General features: G+C 41.5%; 1 protein-coding gene across 1 annotated transcript in view; it reads left to right on the top strand.

The window, feature by feature from the left end:
- LOC114449748 (uncharacterized) overlaps positions 1-13,683 on the top strand; it is a 33,719-nt gene extending 20,036 nt beyond the window's left edge. The window contains exons 14-25 of the mRNA XM_028427577.1: positions 5,292-5,603; positions 6,260-6,709; positions 8,478-8,915; positions 9,654-9,917; positions 10,010-10,264; positions 10,343-10,591; positions 10,667-10,924; positions 11,112-11,417; positions 11,498-11,767; positions 11,943-12,026; positions 12,095-12,207; positions 12,339-13,683. Of these exons, the coding sequence (XP_028283378.1) occupies positions 5,292-5,603; positions 6,260-6,709; positions 8,478-8,915; positions 9,654-9,917; positions 10,010-10,264; positions 10,343-10,591; positions 10,667-10,924; positions 11,112-11,417; positions 11,498-11,767; positions 11,943-12,026; positions 12,095-12,161 (2,953 nt within the window). The 3' untranslated portion in view covers positions 12,162-12,207; positions 12,339-13,683. The remainder of the gene's footprint in view (positions 1-5,291; positions 5,604-6,259; positions 6,710-8,477; positions 8,916-9,653; positions 9,918-10,009; positions 10,265-10,342; positions 10,592-10,666; positions 10,925-11,111; positions 11,418-11,497; positions 11,768-11,942; positions 12,027-12,094; positions 12,208-12,338) is intronic.
- The last annotated feature ends 11,658 nt before the right edge of the window (positions 13,684-25,341 follow it).

Raw genomic sequence — 25,341 nt, 5'->3', positions numbered from 1 at the left:
CACATGAAGAGAGTGAAGTGAGGAGTTTGCTGCAGTGTCTGCCTTATATCTCACAGCTCAGGTAAATCACTTCTACTCTACATCATTCACTTGAAATCAGAACAGTGTGTTCAGAACATGATTTCTGCAGCATGTGAAGCTTTATATCTGTTAGAGCCAATTATTTATGTTCTTTATTGACGTTTTCCATATTGATAGAATGAAGTCTAGTAATCGGCAAAGTGACGTCAAATTAGGATCAGCTGTTTTATCACCAGGTGAGGGGGGTGGAACAGATGCTTTGTTTGCTCGGGGAAAAACATTTTTGGATGATGGGGCATCGGCACGGTCTTTGACCTCATGTAAACATTATTTAATTTTGTGGAATCAAATTGAAGTCAAATAAAACAATGGATTGAGCCGAGCTTCAGTTTGTAATTTATGTAACGCGTGTGTGAGTCAAGGAAGCGGAGCCCTGTTTTAATGGCAAGATTTTAAAGAACATGAACGTCATAAAAATATCCATGTGTGATCACTGTTTTTGATCAAACAAGCTAATAGAATGTTAATAACAGGAAAAATCAAGCTGCTATGACTGTGTGATTATCACTAACATACATGTGAACAGGAAACATTGCTGATTAGATGAAACACGTACATTTCTGTTGAATTTAATGTAGCTTTAATTCCTTCATTTAAACAAAAGCAGCACTGATCGAAGTGAACTTACAGCAGAAGTAAGATGAAACGATGCTGACTGGATGTATTGAAAATCAAATATGATTACAGATCTGTTTCTCCCTCTGTGTTTATGTGATTGTGGCACTTTCTGTCTTCCTTTAAATGTCATTCCTTCTATAGAGTTTGAATTCCAGTTACATGTAGTGTGCAGTGATTTAGAGTCAGGATGAGTGTTTGTGTTGTGAGTCAGTAACAGTGTAACACATGTTGAGCTGCTCTGATCAAACATGTTTCAAATGTCATTACATACAGGACAGACATGTACAAGATGGAGTCCATCAGTAGTGTGTGGTTGTTTTTACGCAGCTGAGATCAAATCATCACTAAATGTTTCCTTCTTATTGTTCCAGTTTTGATCATCAGAGCTCAGATCTTCATGATCAAAGCAGGTTCTTGTTGAATCTGTTGTGTGCAGCAGCAGAGAGAGAACAGCAGACAGGAGAGAAGACAGTGGAGCTCTTATCATCAGTGTGCACATATCAAACATTCCCTCTGCGTGGTGGTGGATACATGTATGATACATATCGGTCTACTTTCCTGCTGGATCTGTGCTCCCATGTAAAGGACTATGAGACTAAAACAGGACTGAGTGTCCTTCCATCATTACAGTCAGTTTTCCAGTCAGCTGCAGTCTGGTCCATAGAGCTCTCAGAGAGAAAGAGCTCCATCCTCCTGGAACTGCTGAAACTCCAATCAGAGAAGAAACAAGTGGAGCTGAGAGGCTGCTCACATGAAGAGAGTGAAGTGAGGAGTTTGCTGCAGTGTCTGCCTTATATCTCACAGCTCAGGTAAATCACTTCTACTCTACATCATTCACTTGAAATCAGAACAGTGTGTTCAGAACATGATTTCTGCAGCACGTGAAGCTTTATATCTGTTAGAGCCATTTATTTATGTTCTTTATTGACATTTTCCATATTGATAGAATGAAGTCTAGTAAATGGCAAAGTGACGTCAATTTAGGATCAGCTGTTTTATCACCAGGTGAGGGGGGTGGAACAGATGCTTTGATTGCTCGGGGAAAACCTTTTGGATGATGGGGCATCAACACGGTCTTTGACCTCATGTAAACATTATTTAATTTTGTTTAATCAAATTGAAGTCAAATAAAACAATGGATTGAGCCGAGCTTCAGTTTGTAATTTTTGGAACGTGTGTGTGAGTCAAGGAAGCGGAGCCCTGTTTTAATGGCAAGATTTTAAAGAACATGTTGATGAAGATTCTCAGTCATCCAGGTCATCATACGTAGAGAAGGTTGAAGCAAGGCGTCTGGACTGGTAGAGTTTTCTAGAAGACGTTTCGCTGCTCATCCAAGCAGCTTCATCAGTTCTAACTGTTTGGTGGGGAAACATGGTTTATATGTGGTTACAGACCTATGTGGGTGGGTCTGGGTAAAACTTGAAAAAACTTACAAACAATAGCACTAAATGTTTCCATACTTACCTGTGATGTTCTGGCTGACTGGGCCAGGTGTGTCTAACGACTGGCTAACGACTATGAAACTGCCGGAGGGGGACTGATTGACAGCCCTTTGTTCTTACTGTGAGTATGTGCAAACTTCCTGGGAATGGATGGAATCACTGCATTGTATGTGGTAGAAAGATGATGTCTGAGTCCACCTCTGTTAAGGGAAGGTTTTTCCAGCTTAACATAGATGGCTTCCTTGACTTCCTTTCCTCCCTGTCAAAAATGTGAACATTGTTGTCCTCAAAGGAGTGTCCTTTGTCTTTGAGGTGGAGGTGAACAGCTGAGTCTTGTCCTGAGGAGGTGGCTCTCCTGTGCTGAGCCATTCTTCTGTGAAGTGGTTATTTAGTTTCTCCAATGTACAGATCAGAGCATTCCTCACTGCACTGGACTGCATATATCACATTGCTGTGTTTCTCCCTGGGAATCTTATCCTTCGGGTGAACCAGTCTCTGTCTCAGTGTTGTCATAGGTTTGAAATGGACCGGGATGTCATGGTTGTTGAAGATCCTGCAGAGTTTCTCTGATACTCCTGACACATATGGAATGGAGATGTTCTTTCTCCGCCTGATGTCGTCCTTCTTCTTGTTGTTGGGGGGTCTTGTTTTTGTGGCTTTGATGAGTGCCCACTTCGGGTAGCCACATGTTTGCAGGGCCTTCCTGATGTGGTGTTGCTCCTTCTTCTTCCCCTCTGAGCTGGTTGGTACAGTTTGTGCTCTGTGCTGCAGGGTCCTGATGACTCCCAGTTTGTGTTCCAGTGGGTGGTGTGAATCAAATAACAGGTACTGGTCCGTGTGTGTGGGTTTCCTGTACACTTCCACATTGAGGCTCCTGTCCTCCTCAATATGTACTGTGCAGTCCAAGAAGGCCAGATTGTTGTCCTTGGTGTCCTCGCGAATGAACTTGATGTTGTTATCCACTGCGTTGATGTGTTCTGTGAACCGTTCCACTTCGTTGGTCTTGATTTTAACCCAGGTGTCATCCACATAAACCAGTGGGTGGGGGTGGTTCCAGGATAGGAACTCAGGGCTCTTCTCTCCACTTCTTCCATGTAGAGGTTGGCCACAATAGGAGACACAGGTGATCCCATCGCACAGCCGTGCTTCTGTCTGTAAAAGTTCCCATTGTACTGGAAATAAGTGGTGGTCAGGCAGAGGTCCAGCAGGTCACAGATGTGGTCTGGCATTAGGTTGGTTCTTTCCTTGAGTGTGCTGTCTTGTGTGAGGCATCTCCTTACCATCTCTGTGGCTTCTGATGTAGGGATGCAGGTGAACAAGGAGGTGACATCAAATGAGACCATGGTGTCGTCTGGGTCCATTTGGATCTTCTCCACCTTGTTCACAAAGTCCTGAGACTTGTGGATGTGATGTGGTGTGTCACCTACCAGTGGTGTCAGGAGTTCAGCCAAGTGCTTAGCCACGTTGTATGTGACTGAGTTTGTGCTGCTGACGATGGGTCTGAGGGGGACTCCTTCCTTGTGTATCTTGGGGAGTCCATACAGGCGTGGAGTGGCTTCCCCCGGATACAGTCGAAAGTAGAGCTTGCGGTTGATGATTTGGTCCTTCTCCAGTTTTTGTAGGTAGCTGACTAGTTTCTTCTTGTAGTTTCCGGTGGGGTCCCTCTTCAGTGTCTCATATGTGGCTGTGTCACTGAGGAGATCTGTCACTTTGGAGTGGTAGTCCTGTGTGTTGAGCACCACTGTGCATCTTCCTTTGTCTGCTGATAAGATGGTAATGTCCCGGTCCTTTTGTAGTGCAATCAGGGCCTTCCTTTCATCACTGGAGAGGTTGGATGGCGGTGCTTTAGCAGTGGAGAGTGTGGATGTGACCTTCAAGCGGAGTTGCTCAGCTTCTGTGTCTGTCAGGTTGTTGTTCTTGATGGCTGACTCTGTGGCTGTGATGAGGTCCACCACTGGAATCTGCTCTGGCGAGATGGCAAAGTTGAGTCCTTTGGCCAACACGTCTTTTTCTGGCTGGCTCAGTTGTCTGTCTGAAAGGTTCTTTACCCATTTGTCCTGAGTGTCCTGCTGTGGCGGTGAGTGGTCTTCCCTCCTCCATGTGTGAAGGTTAGCTGCATTTTTAACAGAGGAAACAGTTTTCAATTTATGGAATTTGCGTTTTTGTCGTTCCTTACCCCTGGTGTGCTGTGCCGTCTGGACTTTTTCAGTCAGTTTGATGACTTCATCCATGACTTCGCTGGGTAGGAGGGTGGCAAGCTGTGATCTTGTCTGCTCCGTGGTGACCATGAGAGCGTCTATGGTGAAGTTGATCTGTCTGATCCTTTCGTTGAGGAGTTGGTTCTGGGCTTTCTGCAGGATGGTGTCCGCTCTGTGGCCCTTGACAGTGGATCCGAGACGTAGGCTGTTCGGGGTTAACTTTTCCTGTCTGCATCTCAGGCTGAAGCGTAGGTGGTTCCTGTAGTCTGCCAGTTTCCTACAGGTCTTTTCATGTTCCCTCACCAATCGTAGGGTGTCCTTCCCAAAGTGATTGGCAACATGTTGATGAAGATTCTCAGTCATCATACGTAGAGAAGGTTGAAGCAAGGCGTCTGGACTTGTAGAGTTTTCTGGAAGACGTTTCGCTGCTCATCCAAGCAGCTTCATCAGTTCTAACTGTTGGTGGGGAAACATGGTTTATATGTGGTTACAGACCTATGTGGGTGGGTCTGGGTAAAACTTGAAAAAACTTACAAACAATAGCACTAAATGTTTCCATACTTACCTTATTTTTAAAGAACATGAATGCCATAACAATATCCATGTGTGATCACTGTTTTTGATCCAACAAGCTAATAGAATGTTAATAACCGGAAAAATCAAGCTGCTATGACTGTGTGATTATCACTAACATACATGTGAACAGGAAACATTGCTGATAGGATGAAACATGACATGTTCAAGATGGAGTCCATCAGTAGTGTGTGGTTGTTTTTATGCAGCTGAGATCAAATCATCACTAAATGTTTCCTTCTTATTGTTCCAGTTTTCATCATCACAGCTCAGATCTTCATGATCAAAGCAGGTTCTTGTTGAATCTGTTGTGTGCAGCAGCAGAGAGAGAACAGCAGACAGGAGAGAAGACAGTGGAGCTCTTATCATCAGTGTGCACATATCAAACATTCCCTCTGCGTGGTGGTGGATACATGGATGATACATATCAGTCTGACTTCCTGCTGGATCTGTGCTCCCATGTAAAGGACTATGAGACTAAAACAGGACTGAGTGTCCTTCCATCATTACAGTCAGTTTTCCAGTCAGCTGCAGTCTGGTCCATAGAGCTCTCAGAGACAAAGAGCTCCATCCTCCTGGAAGTGCTGAAACTCCAATCAGAGAAGAAACAAGTGGAGCTGAGAGGCTGCTCACATGAAGAGAGTGAAGTGAGGAGTTTGCTGCAGTGTCTGCCTTATATCTCACAGCTCAGGTAAATCACTTCTACTCTACATCATTCACTTGAAATCAGAACAGTGTGTTCAGAACATGATTTCTGCAGCATGTGAAGCTTTATATCCATGTGTGATCACTGTTTTTGATCCAACAAGCTAATAGAATGTTAATAACTGGAAAAATCAGGCTGCTATGACTGTGTGATTATCACTAACATACATGTGAACAGGAAACATTGCTGATTAGATGAAACACGTACATTTCTGTTGAATTTAATGTAGCTTTAATTCCTTCATTTAAACAAAAGCAGCACTGATCAAAGTGAACTTACAGCAGAAGTAAGATGAAACGATGCTGACTGGATGTATTGAAAATCAAATATGGATTACAGATCTGTTTCTCCCTCTGTGTTTATGTGATTGTGGCACTTTATGTCTTCCTTTAAATGTCATTCCTTCTATAGAGTTTGAATTCCAGTTACATGTAGTGTGCAGTGATTTAGAGTCAGGATGAGTGTTTGTGTTGTGAGTCAGTAACAGTGTAACACATGTTGAGCTGCTCTGATCAAACATGTTTCAAATGTCATTACATACAGGACAGACATGTTCAAGATGGAGTCCATCAGTAGTGTGTGGTTGTTTTTATGCAGCTGAGATCAAATCATCACTAAATGTTTCCTTCTTATTGTTCCAGTTTTCATCGTCAGAAGTCAGATCTTCATGAACAAAGCAGGTTCTTGTTGAATCTGTTGTGTGCAGCAGCAGAGAGAGAACAGCAGACAGGAGAGAAGACAGTGGAGCTCTTATCATCAGTGTGCAGATACAAAACATTTCTTCTATCAGTTTATGATGATGATGATGATGATGTTTATAAGGAACGTTGGTCTGCTTTCCTGCTGGATCTGTACTCCCATGTGAAGGACTATGAGACTAAAACAGGACTGAGTGTCCTTCCATCATTACAGTCAGTTTTCCAGTCAGCTGCAGTCTGGTCCATAGAGCTCTCAGAGAGAAAGAGCTCCATCCTCCGGGAAGTGCTGAAACTCCAATCAGAGAAGAAACAAGTGGAGCTGAGAGGCTGCTCACATGAAGAGAGTGAAGTGAGGAGTTTGCTGCAGTGTCTGCCTTATATCTCACAGCTCAGGTAAATCACTTCTACTCTACATCATTCACTTGAAATCAGAACAGTGTGTTCAGAACATGATTTCTGCAGCATGTGAAGCTTTATATCTGTTAGAGCCAATTATTTATGTTCTTTATTGACGTTTTCCATATTGATAGAATGAAGTCTAGTAATCGGCAAAGTGACGTCAATTTAGGATCAGCTGTTTTATCACCAGGTGAGGGGGGTGGAACAGATGCTTTGTTTGCTCGGGGAAAAACATTTTGGATGATGGGGCATCGACACGGTCTTTGACCTCATGTAAACATTATTTAATTTTGTGGAATCAAATTGAAGTCAAATAAAACAATGGATTGAGCCGAGCTTCAGTTTGTATTTTTGGGACGTGTGTGTGAGTCAAGGAAGCAGAGCCCTGTTTTAATGGCAAGATTTCAAAGAACATGAACGCCATAACAATATCCATGTGTGATCACTGTTTCTGATCCAACAAGCTAATAGAATGTTAATAACAGGAAAAATCAAGCTGCTATGACTGTGTGATTATCACTAACATACATGTGAACAGGAAACATTGCTGATTAGATGAAACACGTACATTTCTGTTGAATTTAATGAAGCTTTAATTCCTTCATTTAAACAAAAGCAGCACTGATCAAAGTGAACTTACAGCAGAAGTAAGATGAAACGATGCTGACTGGATGTATTGAAAATCAAATATGGATTACAGATCTGCTTAAACACATCCCAGTCTGTTGTGCTGAAACAGTCCTGTAAAGCTCCTGTGGCTCCCTCCGGCCACACTCACTTCTTTTCGGACCGGTTTGGCAACTTTTACCAGTGGTCTGTATGCTGGCATTAGCAACAGTGATGTGATCAGAAGCTCCGAGGTGGGGGAGGGGGAGGGCTTTGTAAGCGCTTCTCTGGGTGGTGTAAACAATGTCCAGTGTGTTGTTGCCACGAGTTGGAAAGTCTATGTGTTTGTGAAGTTTTGGAAAGCCAGTCTTGGGGTCTGCATGGTTGAAATCACCTGCCAGGATGAGAAAAGCATCCGGGTGGGATGCTGACCTGCAGGTAGAGCTCATTCAGTGCGTCGCTCCTGTTGTTGTTGCATGAGCACGGTGGGATGTACGCAGCTACAAGCAGTATAGCTATAAACTCCCGTGGCAGGTAAAACGGCCGGCACTTAATAATCATAAGCTCCGCAAGTGGCGAGCAGTGTTTGGAGACCACAGCAGCGCCCCAACACCAAGAGTCATTGATGTGAACACAGAGCCCGCCGCGGGTCTTACCTCCTTCAACCAAGGCTCTGTCCGCTCTGAAACACGTTAGGCGGTCGAGCTGAATGGCGGAGTCCGGGATGCTGTCATTCAGCCATGTTTCTGTGAACACAAACACACAACACTCCCTTATAGTCCTCTGTGTAGCGCGAAGTAGCCGAATATAGTCCATTTTATTGTCCAAAGAGTGTACGTTATAAACAACAAAACTACAAAATGGCTCAGGCAGGAACCCTGACAGTGGCACTTTATGTCTTCCTTTAAACGTCATTCCTTCTATAGAGTTTGAATTCCAGTTACATGTAGTGTGCAGTGATTTAGAGTCAGGATGAGTGTGTGTGTTGTGAGTCAGTAACAGTGTAACACATGTTGAGCTGCTCTGATCAAACATGTTTCAAATGTCATTACATACAGGACAGACATGTTCAAGATGGAGTCCATCAGTAGTGTGTGGTTGTTTTTATGCAGCTGAGATCAAATCATCACTAAATGTTTCCTTCTTATTGTTCCAGTTTTTATCCATGGAGCTCAGATCCTGATGATCAAAGCAGGTTCTTGTTGAATCTGTTGTGTGCAGCAGCAGAGAGAGAACAGCAGACAGGAGAGAAGACAGTGGAGCTCTTATCATCAGTGTGCACATATCAAACATTCCCTCTGCGTGGTGGTGGATACATGGATGATACATATCAGTCTGACTTCCTGCTGGATCTGTACTCCCATGTGAAGGACTATGAGACTAAAACAGGACTGAGTGTCCTTCCATCATTACAGTCAGTTTTCCAGTCAGCTGCAGTCTGGTCCATAGAGCTCTCAGAGAGAGAGAGCTCCATCCTCCTGGAAGTGCTGAAACTCCAATCAGAGAAGAAACAAGTGAAGCTGACAGGCTGCTCACATGAAGAGAGTGAAGTGAGGAGTTTGCTGCAGTGTCTGCCTTATATCTCACAGCTCAGGTAAATCACTTCTACTCTACATCATTCACTTGAAATCAGAACAGTGTGTTCAGAACATGATTTCTGCAGCATGTGAAGCTTTATATCCATGTGTGATCACTGTTTTGATCCAACAAGCTAATCGAATGTTAATAACAGGAAAAATCAAGCTGCTATGACTGTGTGATTATCACTAACATACATGTGAACAGGAAACATTGCTGATTAGATGAAACACATACATTTCTGTTGAATTTAATTTAGCTTTAATTCCTTCATTTAAACAAAAGCAGCACTGATCAAAGTGAACTTACAGCAGAAGTAAGATGAAACGATGCTGACTGGATGTATTGAAAATCAAATATGGATTACAGATCTGTTTCTCCCTCTGTGTTTATGTGATTGTGGCACTTTATGTGTTCCTTTAAATGTCATTCCTTCTATAGAGTTTGAATTCCAGTTACATGTAGTGTGCAGTGATTTAGAGTCAGGATGAGTGTTTGTGTTGTGAGTCAGTAACAGTGTAACACATGTTGAGCTGCTCTGATCAAACATGTTTCAAATGTCATTACATACAGGACAGACATGTTCAAGATGGAGTCTTGATAATATGATAAGACTCCTATCTCCTCATTGAAAAAAAAATATAAAAATAAAATAAATACATTTCCAAGTGACTCCAAACCTTTGAACGGTAGTCTATTACAAAACCTGTGTAGTTTTCTTGTGGTTTCACACTTCATCTTGACTTTGTTTCAGCTGCGACCCAGAGCTCTTCCAGACTGTGTGTACAGTCGTCTGTGTGAGATCCAGAGAGGAGGCCCAGCAGCTGGTCTCTCTGCTGCAGCTCCTGGACTTCACACTGCTGTTGTCAGGACAGTTAAAGAGGAAAACCTGTAGGTCTGTGGGCAGAGTTCTCAAACTGTGTCCCTCTAGAGTGGATCTCACCCTCACACCCAGCAAGATGTCTGTCAGAGCCGCCTCTGACCTCTTCAGACACACAACAAAACTCAACAGTCTGAGGTACACATTACAACACTGCTGTCTCTTCTTCTTTCAACAGTCCATTTGAATCTTCATTGATGCTGTTCATCCTCTCTGGCTCTGATTTTTAGGCTTTCTAAAGGCATGGCTTTGCTCCTGTCTCAGTGGGTAAGAAGAGACAGAGTGGGCTGTCCACTGGCTGTTGAAGAGCTTTACCTTCTGCCCATGACATCCAGTCCATCAGACAGAGTGCTATTGAAGGTTGTCAGTGGTTTGGCAGTCCTGCTAAGACACTGTGCAGTGGGACTGTTAGACCTGACTGAGTCCTGCATCCCTGCTCAGTGTCTCATTCCACTGCTGCTTCATGATGCTCCTCTGACAATAAAGTAAACGTCATCCCTGATGCATATCAATTGATCTAAATGCAGAAAGGTTTTAAAGGTTTTTTTTCATGAAACCCACAGACTGAATGAGAAGAACATCCAGCAGCTGCTGGTCCTCCTCCATCAAATCCAGGACAATCACCTGACGCTGTCCTTCTTAAGGAAGACTGGTGGAGACCTGAGCTCCTGCTGTCTGAAGTGGGAGCTTCTTCACTACCTGCTACAGCAGCAGTCAACTCAGACCATCACTGTGGACCTGAGGAAGAACCGCTTCTTACAGGAGAGCGCTGCACAGCTGCTTCCATTTCTGGACAGGATCATGTTTAAAAGGTGCTGCTCTTCTACCACACATGTATCATCCTCTTTAATTTTGCGCATACTTTAAACTAAAAAGTGTGCTTTCAGGCCCAGTCCCAGCTTTGTGAGGACTTCCATCAGAGAGCTCTATAGAGCTCGTGGTCATAACACTGTGCCCCTTTACCTGAGGTCATTTGATCATGTGATCAACCTGAACTGCACAGAGCTGGATTCAGAGGACTGTGAGGCTCTACTCTTCATCCTCACACACAGTGATGGAGTTAAACTGAGCCTCCTGTGGACCGCCATACTAACAGAGGGAATAAAGTCCATCCTCTTCACGTTGGACAAAGTCTCTCATCTCAGGTCAGATGTCAGTGCTGGCAGATGATGTATTTTACTCCACTGTAATGTAATGTAAAGTGTTCATTATAATCACCGATGATGATAAACCATCGATTTCTGATGAATTTCACTTTGAATGAAGGTAAATCAGTTCTTATTTGTGGACTTAGTTTGATTCAGTTTATTTCTGTGTCAATGTTACAACCAGGATTGACAGGAACCTGCTGCTGATGTTCATCCACTCCTGTGCTGCCTCTGACGACCAGCAGAGGGCGGCGTTAGGCCTGCTGAGGACTCTGCAGTACAGGGTGGATCTGTCCTGCTCTTGCTATGTGCAGCTATCAGAGCAGGATCAGACTGAGCAGACTCTGAGTCTGACTGCTGAGGACTGCCAGGCTGTCTCCTCCCTCCTGAGACACAGCAGCCGAGAAACACAGCTGGACCTGAGAGATTGCCAGGTGCAGGACAGCAGCCTGGACCTGCTGTTTCCTGTCCCGGACAGAGTCCAGCTCAGGTGAGAATGAGCACTGATGAACCTGAACCATAGAGAAGCCAAGTCACATTCATGTTGCTCTGCTCTTTCCTCTGCTTCAGAGTCAGTAAAACTGTCCTCCTCCAGCTGCTGTGTCTGGTCCCTGGAAACAGTGAGTGGGACACAGCGAGGCGGACCCTGTCCCTGTGTGGAGCTTTGGGTAGAGAGCTGGATCTGAGTCACACCAAGCTGGATCATAGGACCTGTTGGGCTTTGGTCCAGATGCTCGATGTCTCTGAAGGACTGACAGAACTGGACCTCAGTCACTGTCAGCTGACTGACCAGCTGCTGCTCCCACTCATCACACATCTGCACAAAGTACAAGTGCTGGAGTGAGTGTCCCAAACTGTGACAGTCAGCACCCCCCCTGTTACAACACAGCAGCACATATACTCTGTCATATGTGTCCACGTGGCTGTAAGGCAGGCGATGATGCATTCACAGACCAGGAGTAAACAGGTAACCACAGTCAACAATGTAATGTACTGTGTCTTCTTTGTGTTACAGTCTGAGTCACAATAAGATCACTGATGCTTCCACTGATGTGTTACTCCACCTGGTCTCCATCAGCCCGTCCTCCAACACTGTTAGGTGAGCTGACATTTATCAGTACATCATCACGTCATTCACTGTATTATTACTGTTCTCATATGTTACAGACTCTTCAACAACATCATAGAAGACAGAACTCCCTTTAAGGAACTCAGACAGGTTGAAATATGGTGACGCAGCCATCAGCCAGCTGCTGCTCTGATCATCAGGGATTAATCAGGTTAGACACAGCAGTGATTCTGTCTGTATGTGTATGTAAATCTTTACTCTCCATGTTCATTCTCATCATGTGACAGCATCGTGTTATTTACAGTGTCTGATGAACATGGGTGGGATTGTGTTGTGTTTCAGAGAGTTGAACCCAAAACTAGGACCTAAATTAGAGGAGAGAGAAGGCAACAACAGGTGAAGTCTGTGACTACTACTGAAGTGACTGTCCACAAGGTGGCACCAATGACTTTTCACATTCACAGTTTAGGTGTGATTTTAGTCATTTGTTATTTATTTACACAGTTAGTTGTTTTTATTATGTTCCAAATATCATTTGTTATTGTGCGGTTGTTGCATATTTTTGTTGTTATACATTAAGGAACTGTACACCACTTCCAGGTCATTTCTATGGATACCAAAGATGCTCAAACATTTTCCTGACCACTTTTGGCCAAGTTTGATTATTTTTTTTTTACTTTTGTTTGGATTGATATATTGTGTATTTCGTTTTGGCAAATAAATGAGTTGAATACTTCAAAAGATGTGTCAGAAGTGCGTGAGATGGCCAACCATTCACTCAGGCCCTTTATGAAGAACAAAAAACCTAAAAAAATCTGAGACAGTGTTTATTTGTTGATCCTCGTTCACAGTAAAAACATCAGTTAAAGAATCAATAGCCTTCATATTGTGACTCAGGCTGCATGGTCTCAAAAAGGGACAGAGTACCAGTCAGAGCAGAGGTGATCCTCAAAGTCTGCTTGACTACATCAACCTGTCCTGTTTTTTCTCTGTAATATTTGATGTTTGTGCATGTTTGCTTATGTATCATGTAGCTGATCGTTCCTACTTTTTTTATATGAACAAAGTGCTCCTTATCTGCTGGTTTTTAATAAAGGGTTATAAAACAATAAATAAAAATAATAAATATATAATAATATAATCATAAAAAATCTAGCAGTTATCCGTTCTCTCATTAGATTTCAACAGTCTGTAAAGAGACATCTCGGATTTCTTGTTAAATCCACAGCCAGTTGTTCAACAGTTCTGTTTTAAGATGTGTGGGCCACAATTTTAAACAATGCTCATACTCAACTAGCATGGAACCACAGTGACTTGGAGATCATATGATGCCACATGCAGACCCTCCTCTTTTCCTAAAGAGGACCACTGGACAGTGTTAGTCTCAATTTATACCTTTTGTGGGAGCAATATTTAGCTTCATGTGACACAGCTTGGTCTCTACTTACCTTGAGCATACAGCGTGTGCTGTAACATATGCCATTAGGTAAAGCCTTTTACATACACTGCCTCTGTGAGTGCTGATATTTTTAGTGTTAGAGGTTCCATGGGGAATCTAACTCTCAGCCCCCTGCCAGGATTAAAGTCATGTTGAGCAACAAAAGTCCATAAATTAGGAATATTGAGAGAACACCATGTACAAAATCAGTCAGTGTGTTGTTTTTATAGTGCACGTGCAGCAATTCATATGGACAGGAATGTTTCTTTGAATACAAATAAGATTGGGGTGGGAGTGTAGGGTGTGGAGGGGTCTTTATAATACTTATTTATGATTTGGTGCTGTACCATACCCTGTCCATCTATGTGTAACTTGTAACCTCTTGCAAAAGAATTTCAGGGGTTAATAAAGTTTCATCTTTCTCTTATCATCTTTGAGCCTCCGAAGCCAAGTCTGGGGTTAAGATCAAGATACACATACAGACCACCTAATGAAAAAGAAAGGGAAAAGGATATCTGTTCTGATGTTCTTGTTTTCTATTACATTAGTATTTTGTGGTTTGTTTTGGATATTTCCTGTTTTATTGTGAAAGACTGTTCCTCTGTGTATTCCCATGTGTTTTACTTCCTCCTGTGTTTCCCTTCTTTGTGATTACCTGCCCTGTTCTCCTGCGTCTTGTTACACTGTATGTTATGTACTTTGTCCTTGTTGATGCATACTGTGTTGTGTCATTGATTTTGTTTTTTTCTAAAAGGAAAAGAACTATTTCTCAGTTGAGTTTAATTTATTGGAACAATAACTTTAGTTTGTACAAGGACCTTTTCTGTTCAAAAAAATCCCAGGCTGCAAGCAGTTAACAGTAACAAACCTCCCAGAAAAGGATGACGATTTTCATTGCACATAAATTTATATAAGCTTGAACATTTGATTGGGGCAGGCACCTTATATGATATGGTTAAGTTTAGCGAATAATATGAATATACATTAAACTAATACAAGATTTACTTGATGTAGCTAAGTTGGTCTTAAATGAGTAAAAACCTGGATTTTCACTGAAAGGCAGCGTGAATCGAGCTCCATCAGGACCTTTTGATTAAATTTGAAAGTGTACCTGAGGTCAGATGGGGCGCTCAGGGTCAGGTCATGGATGATACCGAACAGTAGGGCAACATCTTTGAGCTCCTCAAGCACCTGCCTTCAACTATGATGCTAACATCTTCGGGTGCCTGATCAGCATCTGCATCTGGATGTTTGATCCCATAGATGCCAGCTTCTCCCTTTCTGCGCTCATTTCATCAGGGGTTTCACTCTAAAAACAGACAAAAAGGGAAAAGATTCTTTAGTTAACTGTTTCCAAACAACAGAAGCTTCGACTGAAAGCACACAGCTTATACAAGACATGCATACTATTACTACAGCTTGACTTACTCACCTACAAAACAGTTTTTTTCTTTTATATGATATTAATATCATTTGTAGTCTTTATATGCATATCTGCTTTATTTGAGAGAAAGAGAGAGAGGAAGGGCAGAGGAGGGAGTGATGTTGACACACAACATATGATTTACTAAGACTAGAAGAGGAAGACAAGTTTGAATTTTACCACTTCCATTGAAAAGCCAAAGAAGCTCAAACCATTTTTCAAATCTGAGGTTTCCAAAATAATACATCTATATACTTAAAAAGTGTATTAGTAATAAAATGATGCTCCTATTTGTAATTTCTGTGCTTAGTATTCAAGTAACTTGAAACCCTTAAGGTTATTATTATCTTTGTTCTTTAAGTAAACTATCATGCAAAGATTTCATGAAGGAATTGGACAAAAAATTTAAAAAATAACATTGTGTTGAAGTTAAAAGTCCACACTTTCCCTTCATCACAGAGACATTAAATCTGGGCAACTTAATGTAATGGACATAGTGTTGAGAGCATATGAAAATCTATATTATATGTTCACCTGAATGAAAATAACGCTAACTCCGTACCGGCTTTGCAGGGTCCTCATTAAGATACACTGCTAGAGCTTGGAGGTTGCCATCTCTCCTTTCTGTGATCGAGTCAATCTGCAAAGTATAAAACACGTCACTGTAAAAAATACTCTGCTTCTATGATGTATTGGTCAATATATGTCAGAATGGCCATATTTTGCTCCCTATTATTTATATTTGCCCGAAATAAATGTTTTTTCAATATTGAATGTAATTTGACTATCAAGTATCTGCAATGAAGATATGCGACACGGGCAAGATATTTTCAATTTAATTATAACAGTGTTATGTGAAAAGTATCGGTTACTATGCTAATAATTATACACACACCTGGTTAATCCAGCCAAAATTTCAGAGATTTTGCATCCTGCTGCTCCTCCTTTCTTCCAGAACAATCTTAACATCTTGTCAGAGTAGTGGTCAAGGTGAGACATGAACTCCGGGACAAGCGAGATTGTGGTAATGCGCATGAACTCTGCACTAGCCTAGGCAAAAAGCACAAAAAGACAGAGTAACGTTAACACCAAGCTTGAAATGCTTAAGTTAAAATAATATGAAAAAGATTAAGTTTATTTACACAGATTCTGGCTTTCAAGTTACCTTAGATTAAGGCAACACCAGCAAAATCGAATGTCATATTATTGACCAGTTACCAGAAGTATTGATGTAAATTACCTCACCATTATATAAGCTATTTTAACTGGTTCTGAACTTATTTCATAGATCATTGGATTCACATAATTATATACATATTAATTGAATGATTTTAATGTGCAATGAAAAACCCACATCATCAGGCATATCTGATAGTTCTATACAGTTTTATCTTTACGAAGGCTGCGTAGCTGTGTGTGGAGAATGGAAAACAAGGAGGTGGAGAAATAGAGCAGACGTGCGTGACTCCCTCCGGTGGTGGAGCAGCTTCAAAGAATATTGTAAATGCTCTGCTGCTAAGGTCACAGGCCGCATGGTGTATTAGGACTCATATGACTCAACTGTATTTTTTTTCATAAGCTGTTCAGTAATCCCAATCCCTATCAATATTAGCATGTACGTGTGTCAACACAAGTACGAAGGGAAAGGTATTTCTCTTTGCACAGAATAATATTTAAAATCATGGCGCTAGCTACTGCTAGCATCTTGAAATAAAATGACACCTCCGTCTCCACCTCAATATAGCTAATAGAAAAGACATTATAATAATCCATTTTAGAACTTCTTACAGAACAGAATTGATCAGCCATACTTGGATCCAGCAGGCAGTAGCAATCAGTACAGGCCCTTCATAGGGAGAACAAATAGTCTCTCTTCTCCAGTTCCACTTGGTCAATTTGTCCATTAAGCCCAGTTACTTTCCTAATGCCTGGAAGACAGCAGTAATAACTCCCATCTTTAAATCTGGTGACATAACTGTAATGTGGTGAGAGTTGCTCCTCTGACACCTCCTGTGTGTTCATCTTTTGCTTGTTTTTGCTCTCTCCAGGTGCAATGGTCCATCTGGGTGGAGTCGTGGCTTCTTCTCACCTGGGTTCTATTTCCTGTCATTCCGCTGACTACTTAAGCACCGCCTCCCTTCTCCTCGGCGCCAGTTCTTCACTGCTATTTCTGTAGTAAGCAACCAGCCACCTTTCTCGCCGTTCTAAGTGACCTGTGACTTACCTTGTTTTTTGCCTAGGCCTCCAGCCAAGCCACCCGGTTGTTCCTCGCTCTGGACCTGAGCTGTGCTTTGCCCTCGTGGTTGTTTTTCGTTCTCCTTCAAGTACCTTCGTACTTCGCCCTTGTGGTTGTTTTTTGTTTTCACTATTAAAGTGAGTAAATTGACCTGCTTCTGGATCTCCGTCTGTGATCGCACATAACAATAACTGATGTTACAAATTATACGCCCATTGTCATCCTCCCAGCCATCTCTAAAGTAACTGAAAGAGTTGTATGTGACCAAGCTGAGCCTGTAAGGAAGACCATGTCCCACTGCATCCTTTGCAGTTTGTATTTAGGAAGAATCACTCAGCAGAAAGGGAACTTTGTTATTTAATTAAATCCAGGCTTGACAAGGAAGGTGTTGCTGGTGCTGTCTTCCTTGATCTAAGGCATTTGACATGGTTAATCACAATGCCTGTTGTCCAAACTGTGTACTTTTTCTTCTAATGCTCTGATGTGCATGGAGTCTTACTTTCATTACATTTTCATTAAAGCAGTGTTCAAGAATTACTGACACATGCCCTTCCCTTTCTGATCGCACTGTTGGATCAATTGTTATACCAAATTTGTTTAGTGTATACGTTAATGAGTATCTGGGTGTAATGATTCTAATTTATTTTATAAAAAGCACATTAGCCAGTTTAGCTAATTGTAGGCATATTAGGAACCAATTGCTACTACCTGCTGCTAAACGTTTCTACACTCTATGATCTTTTCACATCTATCCCCCTGCACTACTGCTACTTTATTTATAACACACTTTAAAACCATGTTGACCAAAGTACTACAATCATCTAAAAATGAAAAAGAATAAACTAAAAAAATAATAAATGAAAGAATATATTAAAAAACAAATTTAAAATGTTAAAAATAGGAGGTGGGGAGGGTGGGTGGAACACATTAGGGTGGAGCATATAATCAGAAGGAGGACAGAACACATGGAGGGGAAGACAAGACACTAAAATCAAGAGTGGGTTTAGGACTTCAAATAGCCAACTAGCCAGTTTAAGATGTCCTTGAAGACATGGCTGAAGGCTAATCAAAGATGTGATCATTCTATCATTTTATGATGCGTGCGGTCTTATGTGTTGTCATGTATGTATTGATAGCAGTGTCCTTACATTAGTGTATTGTCCCTATGTTAAATGTATTTGTTACACGTACATTACATGTACATGTTGTGTTGTTTTAGTACGATGTTAGTGCTGCCTCAGGAGTTCTCCTCCAGCTTGGACCCTGGTGGGTCCCCGTCCCAGTCTCTGGAGTTTTCCCTTTATGACTGAGGAGTGGAGAACATGAGAGGACCAAAACTTAAATAATATACATACAATCAAACTTGAAATTTCTTTCATTTTAAAGCAACAAAGAAATATACAAACTGCCACTGTTCATCATTGTTTAACAGGAAGAATGTAACAGTGCTCGATAAAAGAAATGTAAAATTGGGATGTTCTATCCAAAACAATTTAATAAACTGTTTGCAATAACAGCAGAATAAAACGGTTATGCTGAGGATTGCACTCCATCACTAGGAAGCCAAGGTTGACCCCCAAGTGACCAACTGTCACATGACAGAAGATCAGTGAATATTTGGCTGAGATTTTTAAGGCTGATGGTCAGAATGTTGAAATCTAAAAGCTTTTATGTCAGATGTCTGAAGAGCAGAACAAACTTCTACAATACTATGACACTGCTGAGGGCTCTGATGCTGCCTCTTCTGGAGCATTAGTGAGAAAAAGAACTCTTTCCACACTAAAAGTAGAAGGCAGCTAAGTTTGTTAGCATAGAAATATAGCACCTAAAGTTTAGAGGCATAAAAGCCTGGTGGCCCTCTTAATGTGCTAGTATAGCAGGAAGAAATGATGCTGCCTCACATAAAACCTCCATCCTGATAAAACTGAGCACTCCTGCATGTTTTTGCAGCACGTCTCACATGCACTTTGTGCATAAAAGAAAACAGAAATAATGGGAACATAAATGCGTTTGTCACAGCGCGTGTGTCGATTTCTCTCGTTAGAACAAAGTGCTGGATGATCAAAGAGAAGCAGCGGATTAAGTTGGTTGTGAAGTTGGAGAGCACTCACATACTGAACAGCTCTGCTCCTCAGAGACAGACATGTAAGGCACATCCGAAGAAACTTACCCACACTACAAAAGGATGAATATGGGATGTGGTGTGTGACAGAGAAAAAGAAATCAGAACCCAAAGTGTAAGGGATTAACATGACATTTCAATGAAGAATTGCATTAGGGAAGAGTTTAATTCTATAATATAGGGGAGGGTTCCCAGACAGATTAAGCATAGTCCCAGATTAAACGGCCTCTTCAACTGAGTTCAGTGGAAATCCACCTTCCCAGTCAGGGTTTGAAATAGTCCCTGATTTAGACTTTGTCTCCACAGAGACAAGTTTACATGTACAGTTAGGGAAAAAATGATTTGAACTCCTGCTGATTTAAGTGTTGAAATAAGTTAGTATCCATACTACTATTGCCCCCTCTGCTAGCTGGTCTGAAGGCTTTGATAGTCCTCATGCCACTGATGTACATAGGCCAACAAAAAGCAGTGCCACTCCACCTGCAGAACGTTCCGTGTACTACAGGGATGAACCTTATGTGGACCAGATGATCTTCTCATTCCATGACCTTTAGCCTGCACAATGACTAAAACTTATTCAACAGGTTTTATTAACATCTTTCATTGTACAGAATAAACCAGTGACCTTTTTAATCACCCAAGTGAAACAAACCAGGGAGAAATGACAAAATAAGGCAAAACAGGAAATGTAATGCCTGTAGGAATATGAATTCAACTCAAAAAGAACATCATCTGCCCTTGGCTGTGTGCCATCTGCATCCAAGGACATCTGCTCCCTCTTGGGAAAAGTGCTTCCTCTGTAGCCCGCCTGGTCTCCTCATCCATTACCAAACTGTCAGAACACCCCGGTGGGGAGTGCAGCACTTGTAAAGCAAAGATGAGGTGAGCTGATTGAAAACTGATGACTGGACTATGATATGATCACAATGCTGATTAGGCATAATTCTTAATTTTACTGCTCAAAATGTAGATTTGTAAAACTGAAATACTGACCGCTGCGTATTTTATACATCATGCAACATACATGTTGCAACATGTTTTATGTCCTGATTTCTGTAGTCTGTAGTGAGGCAAACAGCTGTTATTTAAGTCAAAGTGTTTATGAATAAAAACAAAAACAGAAACACATACAGTACAGGACCCAGTCGCCAAAACAAAATGTTTCCATTTAACATTACAAAGATGAATATGTATAATCTTAATCTTATTATTTTGCTGTCACTCAAAACCTTGGCAGACCCGTTGCCATGACAGCCATTCCAATATAGCAACCTTACCTTAGCACCACTTGGGGCTGTTCTAGGAGAGGTATAAAGTCTGCCTGCTTTAGTATCCTATACAGCCAACATGTTTACTCCCTGATATGATTTGACCAAGCCTTTTTATACCATATACGGCTTTCCAGGATTTCAAGGTGGCTTTAGAACAAGCCTGAGCTCCACATCCTGACCCCTGACTTAAGGCAAATCAAACTCCTGCACCTGCACTATCTACACAGGTATCTACAAAAGTTTGTACTTTTGATAAAAATACAGTTAAATGTCTGTGTCAAATGGAAACATTGTTTTCGACTGTTTTGAAATACAATAATAAAATGCAGTGTTGATAAAAATCACTGATGTCCATGAATTATCAGCATTAATGCCATTGATTTTCACAGCAGGCCTAGTGGTTTGCAAGCCTTTTTCAGGCTAGTTATTTAAAAAAATAATATTTAAAATAAATAAATAGGCATTAATGCTAATAGTAACTTAGATATATGCAATAGCCTAGCCTAGACTAGAATCAGTGACAGCCATGTGTATAGCTGGTGGTCGGGGCAGCACATCTGGTAATGGCTGACATACACGCAATCTTCAGGGCAAAGGAAAACTGCAGTTCCACCCTGACCTGTGGGGGCTGTCATGTTAAGTGTCCTGTTTAACAGCATAAATGTATGTTGCATGTTTACAACCTAGTACAAGGACAGCTTTGATTTCTGTTGAAAAGTCTATAGGAACTCTACATGGAGAGACTGGAGTTGGGTATGTGGGCAATGTTTGTGTTACCTCTGTGGTTAGTTTACAACACTTCTTAAGATGGAGCATATGCATGCCTAATGATCAGGGCCATGATTTTGTGTGACCACTCCTCCTTGGGTGAATGTGTGAGGCAGCAAGTGATATGCTGAAAGGATATCCAGGGGTTCTTCTGTGTAGGCTCCTTAGACATTCATACCTAAAATATGTCTTAAATAGACTGTGAAGGATGGCCTGGAGAACCCTGGGTAGGGTCAACATTGCAAGGGTCTCAGAAAATTGTTGATCTCAATGTTCTTCACATCCCCGTTGGCCTTCTTTGCAGAACAGAAAGCTAATCATTGAAAAGCTAAACTCATTACCTGGCCTTTGGTCCTTTTGAGGTCCTGCATCATAGCAGTAGTAATTACACTACAAACTTCTGCTCAGGTGGAAAGTGGCTGAAATTATGCTGTAATTATGAGAGGTGCAAAAAGGTGAAATACAGATGCAACAAAAGTAATCAGAAGGTCAGCCTGACGCCAATCAGGCACGTCTGTACACCCCCACACAGATGAGAAGGTCTAATAAAGTAAATGTTCTACATACTTAGTGAATCACAGTGTTACATTCTACATAACCTAACATTTTGATGAACAGGTCTTATTGGAGGGCTTATATTTTTGTACTGGTTGTCTATAAGCTCATGTACTGTGTGTGTCTTAAAGGGCAGAGAGCACACTCCACATACAAGTACACACTCCTTTACTACCCTGATGCCAAAGTACAGAGGAGACTTAGACATCTTACACATCACATTGGTTAAAGTGTTTAAAACTGCTTTGGGCAGGAAAATCTAATCTAGTCTTTGAGCTATCTGTCCTACACAGCCCAAAACCACCAGGGTAAATCTTAAAATTCCTCTCAATGGACAAAGGTCATTAAAAATCATGTTCACTCATTATAAATAAAGATTCAATTCAATTCAGTTTTATTTATATAGTGCGTTTTACAGGCAGAATTGTCTCAAATTGCTTCACAGAGACCCAGAGCCTGAACCCCCTTAAGAGCAACAGTGGCAAGAAAACCTCCCTTTGAGCAGGAAGAAACCTTCAACAGGACCTCATGAGGAGAACCTTCCTGCTGACAGTCGGCTGGGTAGAGGAGGAGAAGAGGTAGACAGGACAGAGATGAAGGTGAGAGAGAGAAAGAAACAACAATCATAATACATCAAACCTATATAGTGCTTTTTAGGACATTCAAAGACACTTTACAAACAGATGTTTTGTCACCCAAGGTGCAGTGCTTGTTTGCGGTGAGAGGGGGATTTGAGGGGACAGGGAACTGCTCAGTGGATCATGTTTGTGTGACAGCGTATGCCTATAGCAGCATAACTATGCTAAAAGTTAAGATTTTATCGGCCCTATGACACCTTTTACACCTGTGGCTGAGGCCATGTCAACAAGTGCCTTTATCAGCCCTACACACTATGTTTAAGGCTAACTACGGTATATGCTTTACTAAACAGAAAGGTTTTAAGTCTGGTCTTAAAGGTGGAGACCCAGATTGGTAACTGGTTCCATAGTAGTGGTGCCTGAAAGCTAAAGGCTCGTTCTCCCACTCTACTTTTATGAATCCTAGGAAAGACAGAAACAGAAAAAACACTCCTCAGTTAGTGACTTTTTTGGCATTTGTTGCCTTGCAAAATAAAGCTGGCAGTAAAAGAGGTATGCTTGGCTGTACAAGGTGACACATAAATGACAAAACATCCCATTGTGACAACATTGGAGCCCTCCACTTCAATCAGAATTACTTAACATGAACCATAACAAGCTGCTGAGAAACTTTACATGCTACCATTCAGCATGCAGGTATTTGATTTATAGCATTACAAATAAAAATCCTCCCCACAAGACAATAAGTGTGAAATCCATTGTTACCAGTTTATCTCAACTGCATCTGGATCTGAAATTCCACAGAGAAATGTCTGAAATCCAAAAAAATAGCACCTGGTTTACAGTGAGAAAGGTGGGATTCTATACTCAGTTCTTCTGTCAAGCTCCATCTGCCCTGAAGGCTGCTGATTTAGCAGCCAGAAGGCCTCAAGTGAGATGACAGAGTAGACTTTCCACAGTGTGCATACTGATGCACTACTCAATATTTTGAGGAGTTTGCTTCAGTTTGTGCTTTAACATTCTGACCGCTGACAGGTGAGGTGAATAACTCTGATTATGATTACCATGGCACCTGTGAGTTGGTAGGTTATATTAGGCACTGCCACTTTGTCTTTAAAGCTGGTATGAAGCAGGAAAATGGGAAGGAAGGATTTGAGTGACAATAACATGCACCAGACATTAATAGCTTTTGACTGGGTCAGAACATTTTCAAAACTGCAGAAAGGTGTTAGGACAGACACAGTGTCAGCACAGTCTGTTGAGTACTGTTTTTTTATGGAAATGTCATTAAACAGTGTGCAAGTCCTCTAAAATCTCCAAGTCTCAACCTACTTCAGCAACTGTAGGATGTGAGTCCTGTCCACACAGCTTCCAGGACTCAGGGATCTGTGTGTGTTTGTTGTGAATCTGTGATCTTTTGTTTTCCTGTCCTCAATTTTCATTAAGATTAAGATTAACTTTATTAATCCCCATGGGGAATCATGATATTTTGGTATTGGTATTTGTTTGTTTTCATTTCTGTCCTTTCCTCCTGTGTTGATTTTAGGACCTGTTCCCTGTTCTGTTCCCCGTTTCCTCCAGTCCTGCCTCTGTCCTCCCGTGTTTGTGTTTACGGTTGTGTCTTGTGTTTTCTGTTTTATTTTGAAAACCAGTGTTCCCTTGTGTTTCCCTGTGAGTTTTACTTCTTTTACTTGTTTCCCTACTTAGTGATTGCTTGCCCTGCCATGATGTGTCTCAACTGTGTCTTGTCACCCTTGGTTAGTTGGTTAGTTATTCACCCTTGGTCTTTATTTTGTATTTCATTTGTACCTTTTGGACTTTGATTTGAGTTGGACTTTTAATATTAAAAGCTCATTTTCACTTACTGCCTATTTGTCTGCATTTGGGTCCTGTAATACCACTCCACACAACACTGTTGGTGCAGATACCACAGCACACCTTCAGAGGTCTGGTGGAGTCCATGGCTTTACAGCTAACAATTTATGTCTTTATATTATATTATCTAATAATTATCTAAAAGTCCAGAATATATAGAATCTATAACAATTACCACAATATCAAGTTCAGTCTGTTATTTCAGGGCCCTATTCTACAATGGAGTTGTAAAAGAGCAAAGGTTTGTCAGTCATTTGTGCTTGATAAGGATGCAATATGAAGAAGAAAAAAACATAGATAAGTCGCACCGAAGTATTAGTCGCACCAGCAAAGTGTGGACAAGCTGGAGGTGGAGGAGAACCGTCGAAGAGGTGAGGAGAGGGACAGAACAGCTACCATTATATTTGTAATGGGACGTCAGGACACAAAGCTAATTGTAAATTTTTTCATAGATAAGTCGCACCTGAGTATAGGTCGCATACCCAGCCAAAGGATGAAAAAAAGTGTGACTTTCCGGGTGTGATAGTCCGGAAAATATGGTAAAACCAATGATTAAGTGAAAACGACACCAGCAAGACAAGGGATCATGACACACAGTAAGACTTGTGGAGTGCTACATCTAAGAAAGAGATTTTGCAAAGAGAGTCTTGTGCACATCTTGGCTTGATGAAATGTGCATCTGTGCACATGTTGGTCATTTGGCACCTCTTGGTCCCACCAGGTGCATTGATCCAGCTGTGCCATAGTTCTGGTCCATCTTCAGCATGACCTCAGGGAGCATTTCAGAAGCAGAGTACTGCCTTTCTGAGGAATCACCCAGAAAGTTTCAAGATTATGTAAGAATTACAAGATGCAATGTTCACACAGTAATGTGACATACACATCACAGTCTGTTTATTATTCTGAAAATTGGCCAGTTTCTCAATACCTGATTTTCTGCTGTGTGTTTGAGTGAAATTGGAGCTTATTGGTGGGTTAACCAGGTTTAACAACAAAACTTTCTTCATGACAGAAAGTTAAGAAGGTTTCACCACTGTAAGCACAGTAACCCACTCAAACTCCTGCCCACAGATGCACCA

Source organism: Parambassis ranga, chromosome 17, assembly GCF_900634625.1.
Source record: "Parambassis ranga chromosome 17, fParRan2.1, whole genome shotgun sequence".
Taxonomy (NCBI): Eukaryota; Metazoa; Chordata; class Actinopteri; family Ambassidae; genus Parambassis; species Parambassis ranga.
The sequence above is the reverse complement of the archived record's forward strand: the minus strand, read 5'-3'. Positions and strand labels throughout refer to the sequence as shown.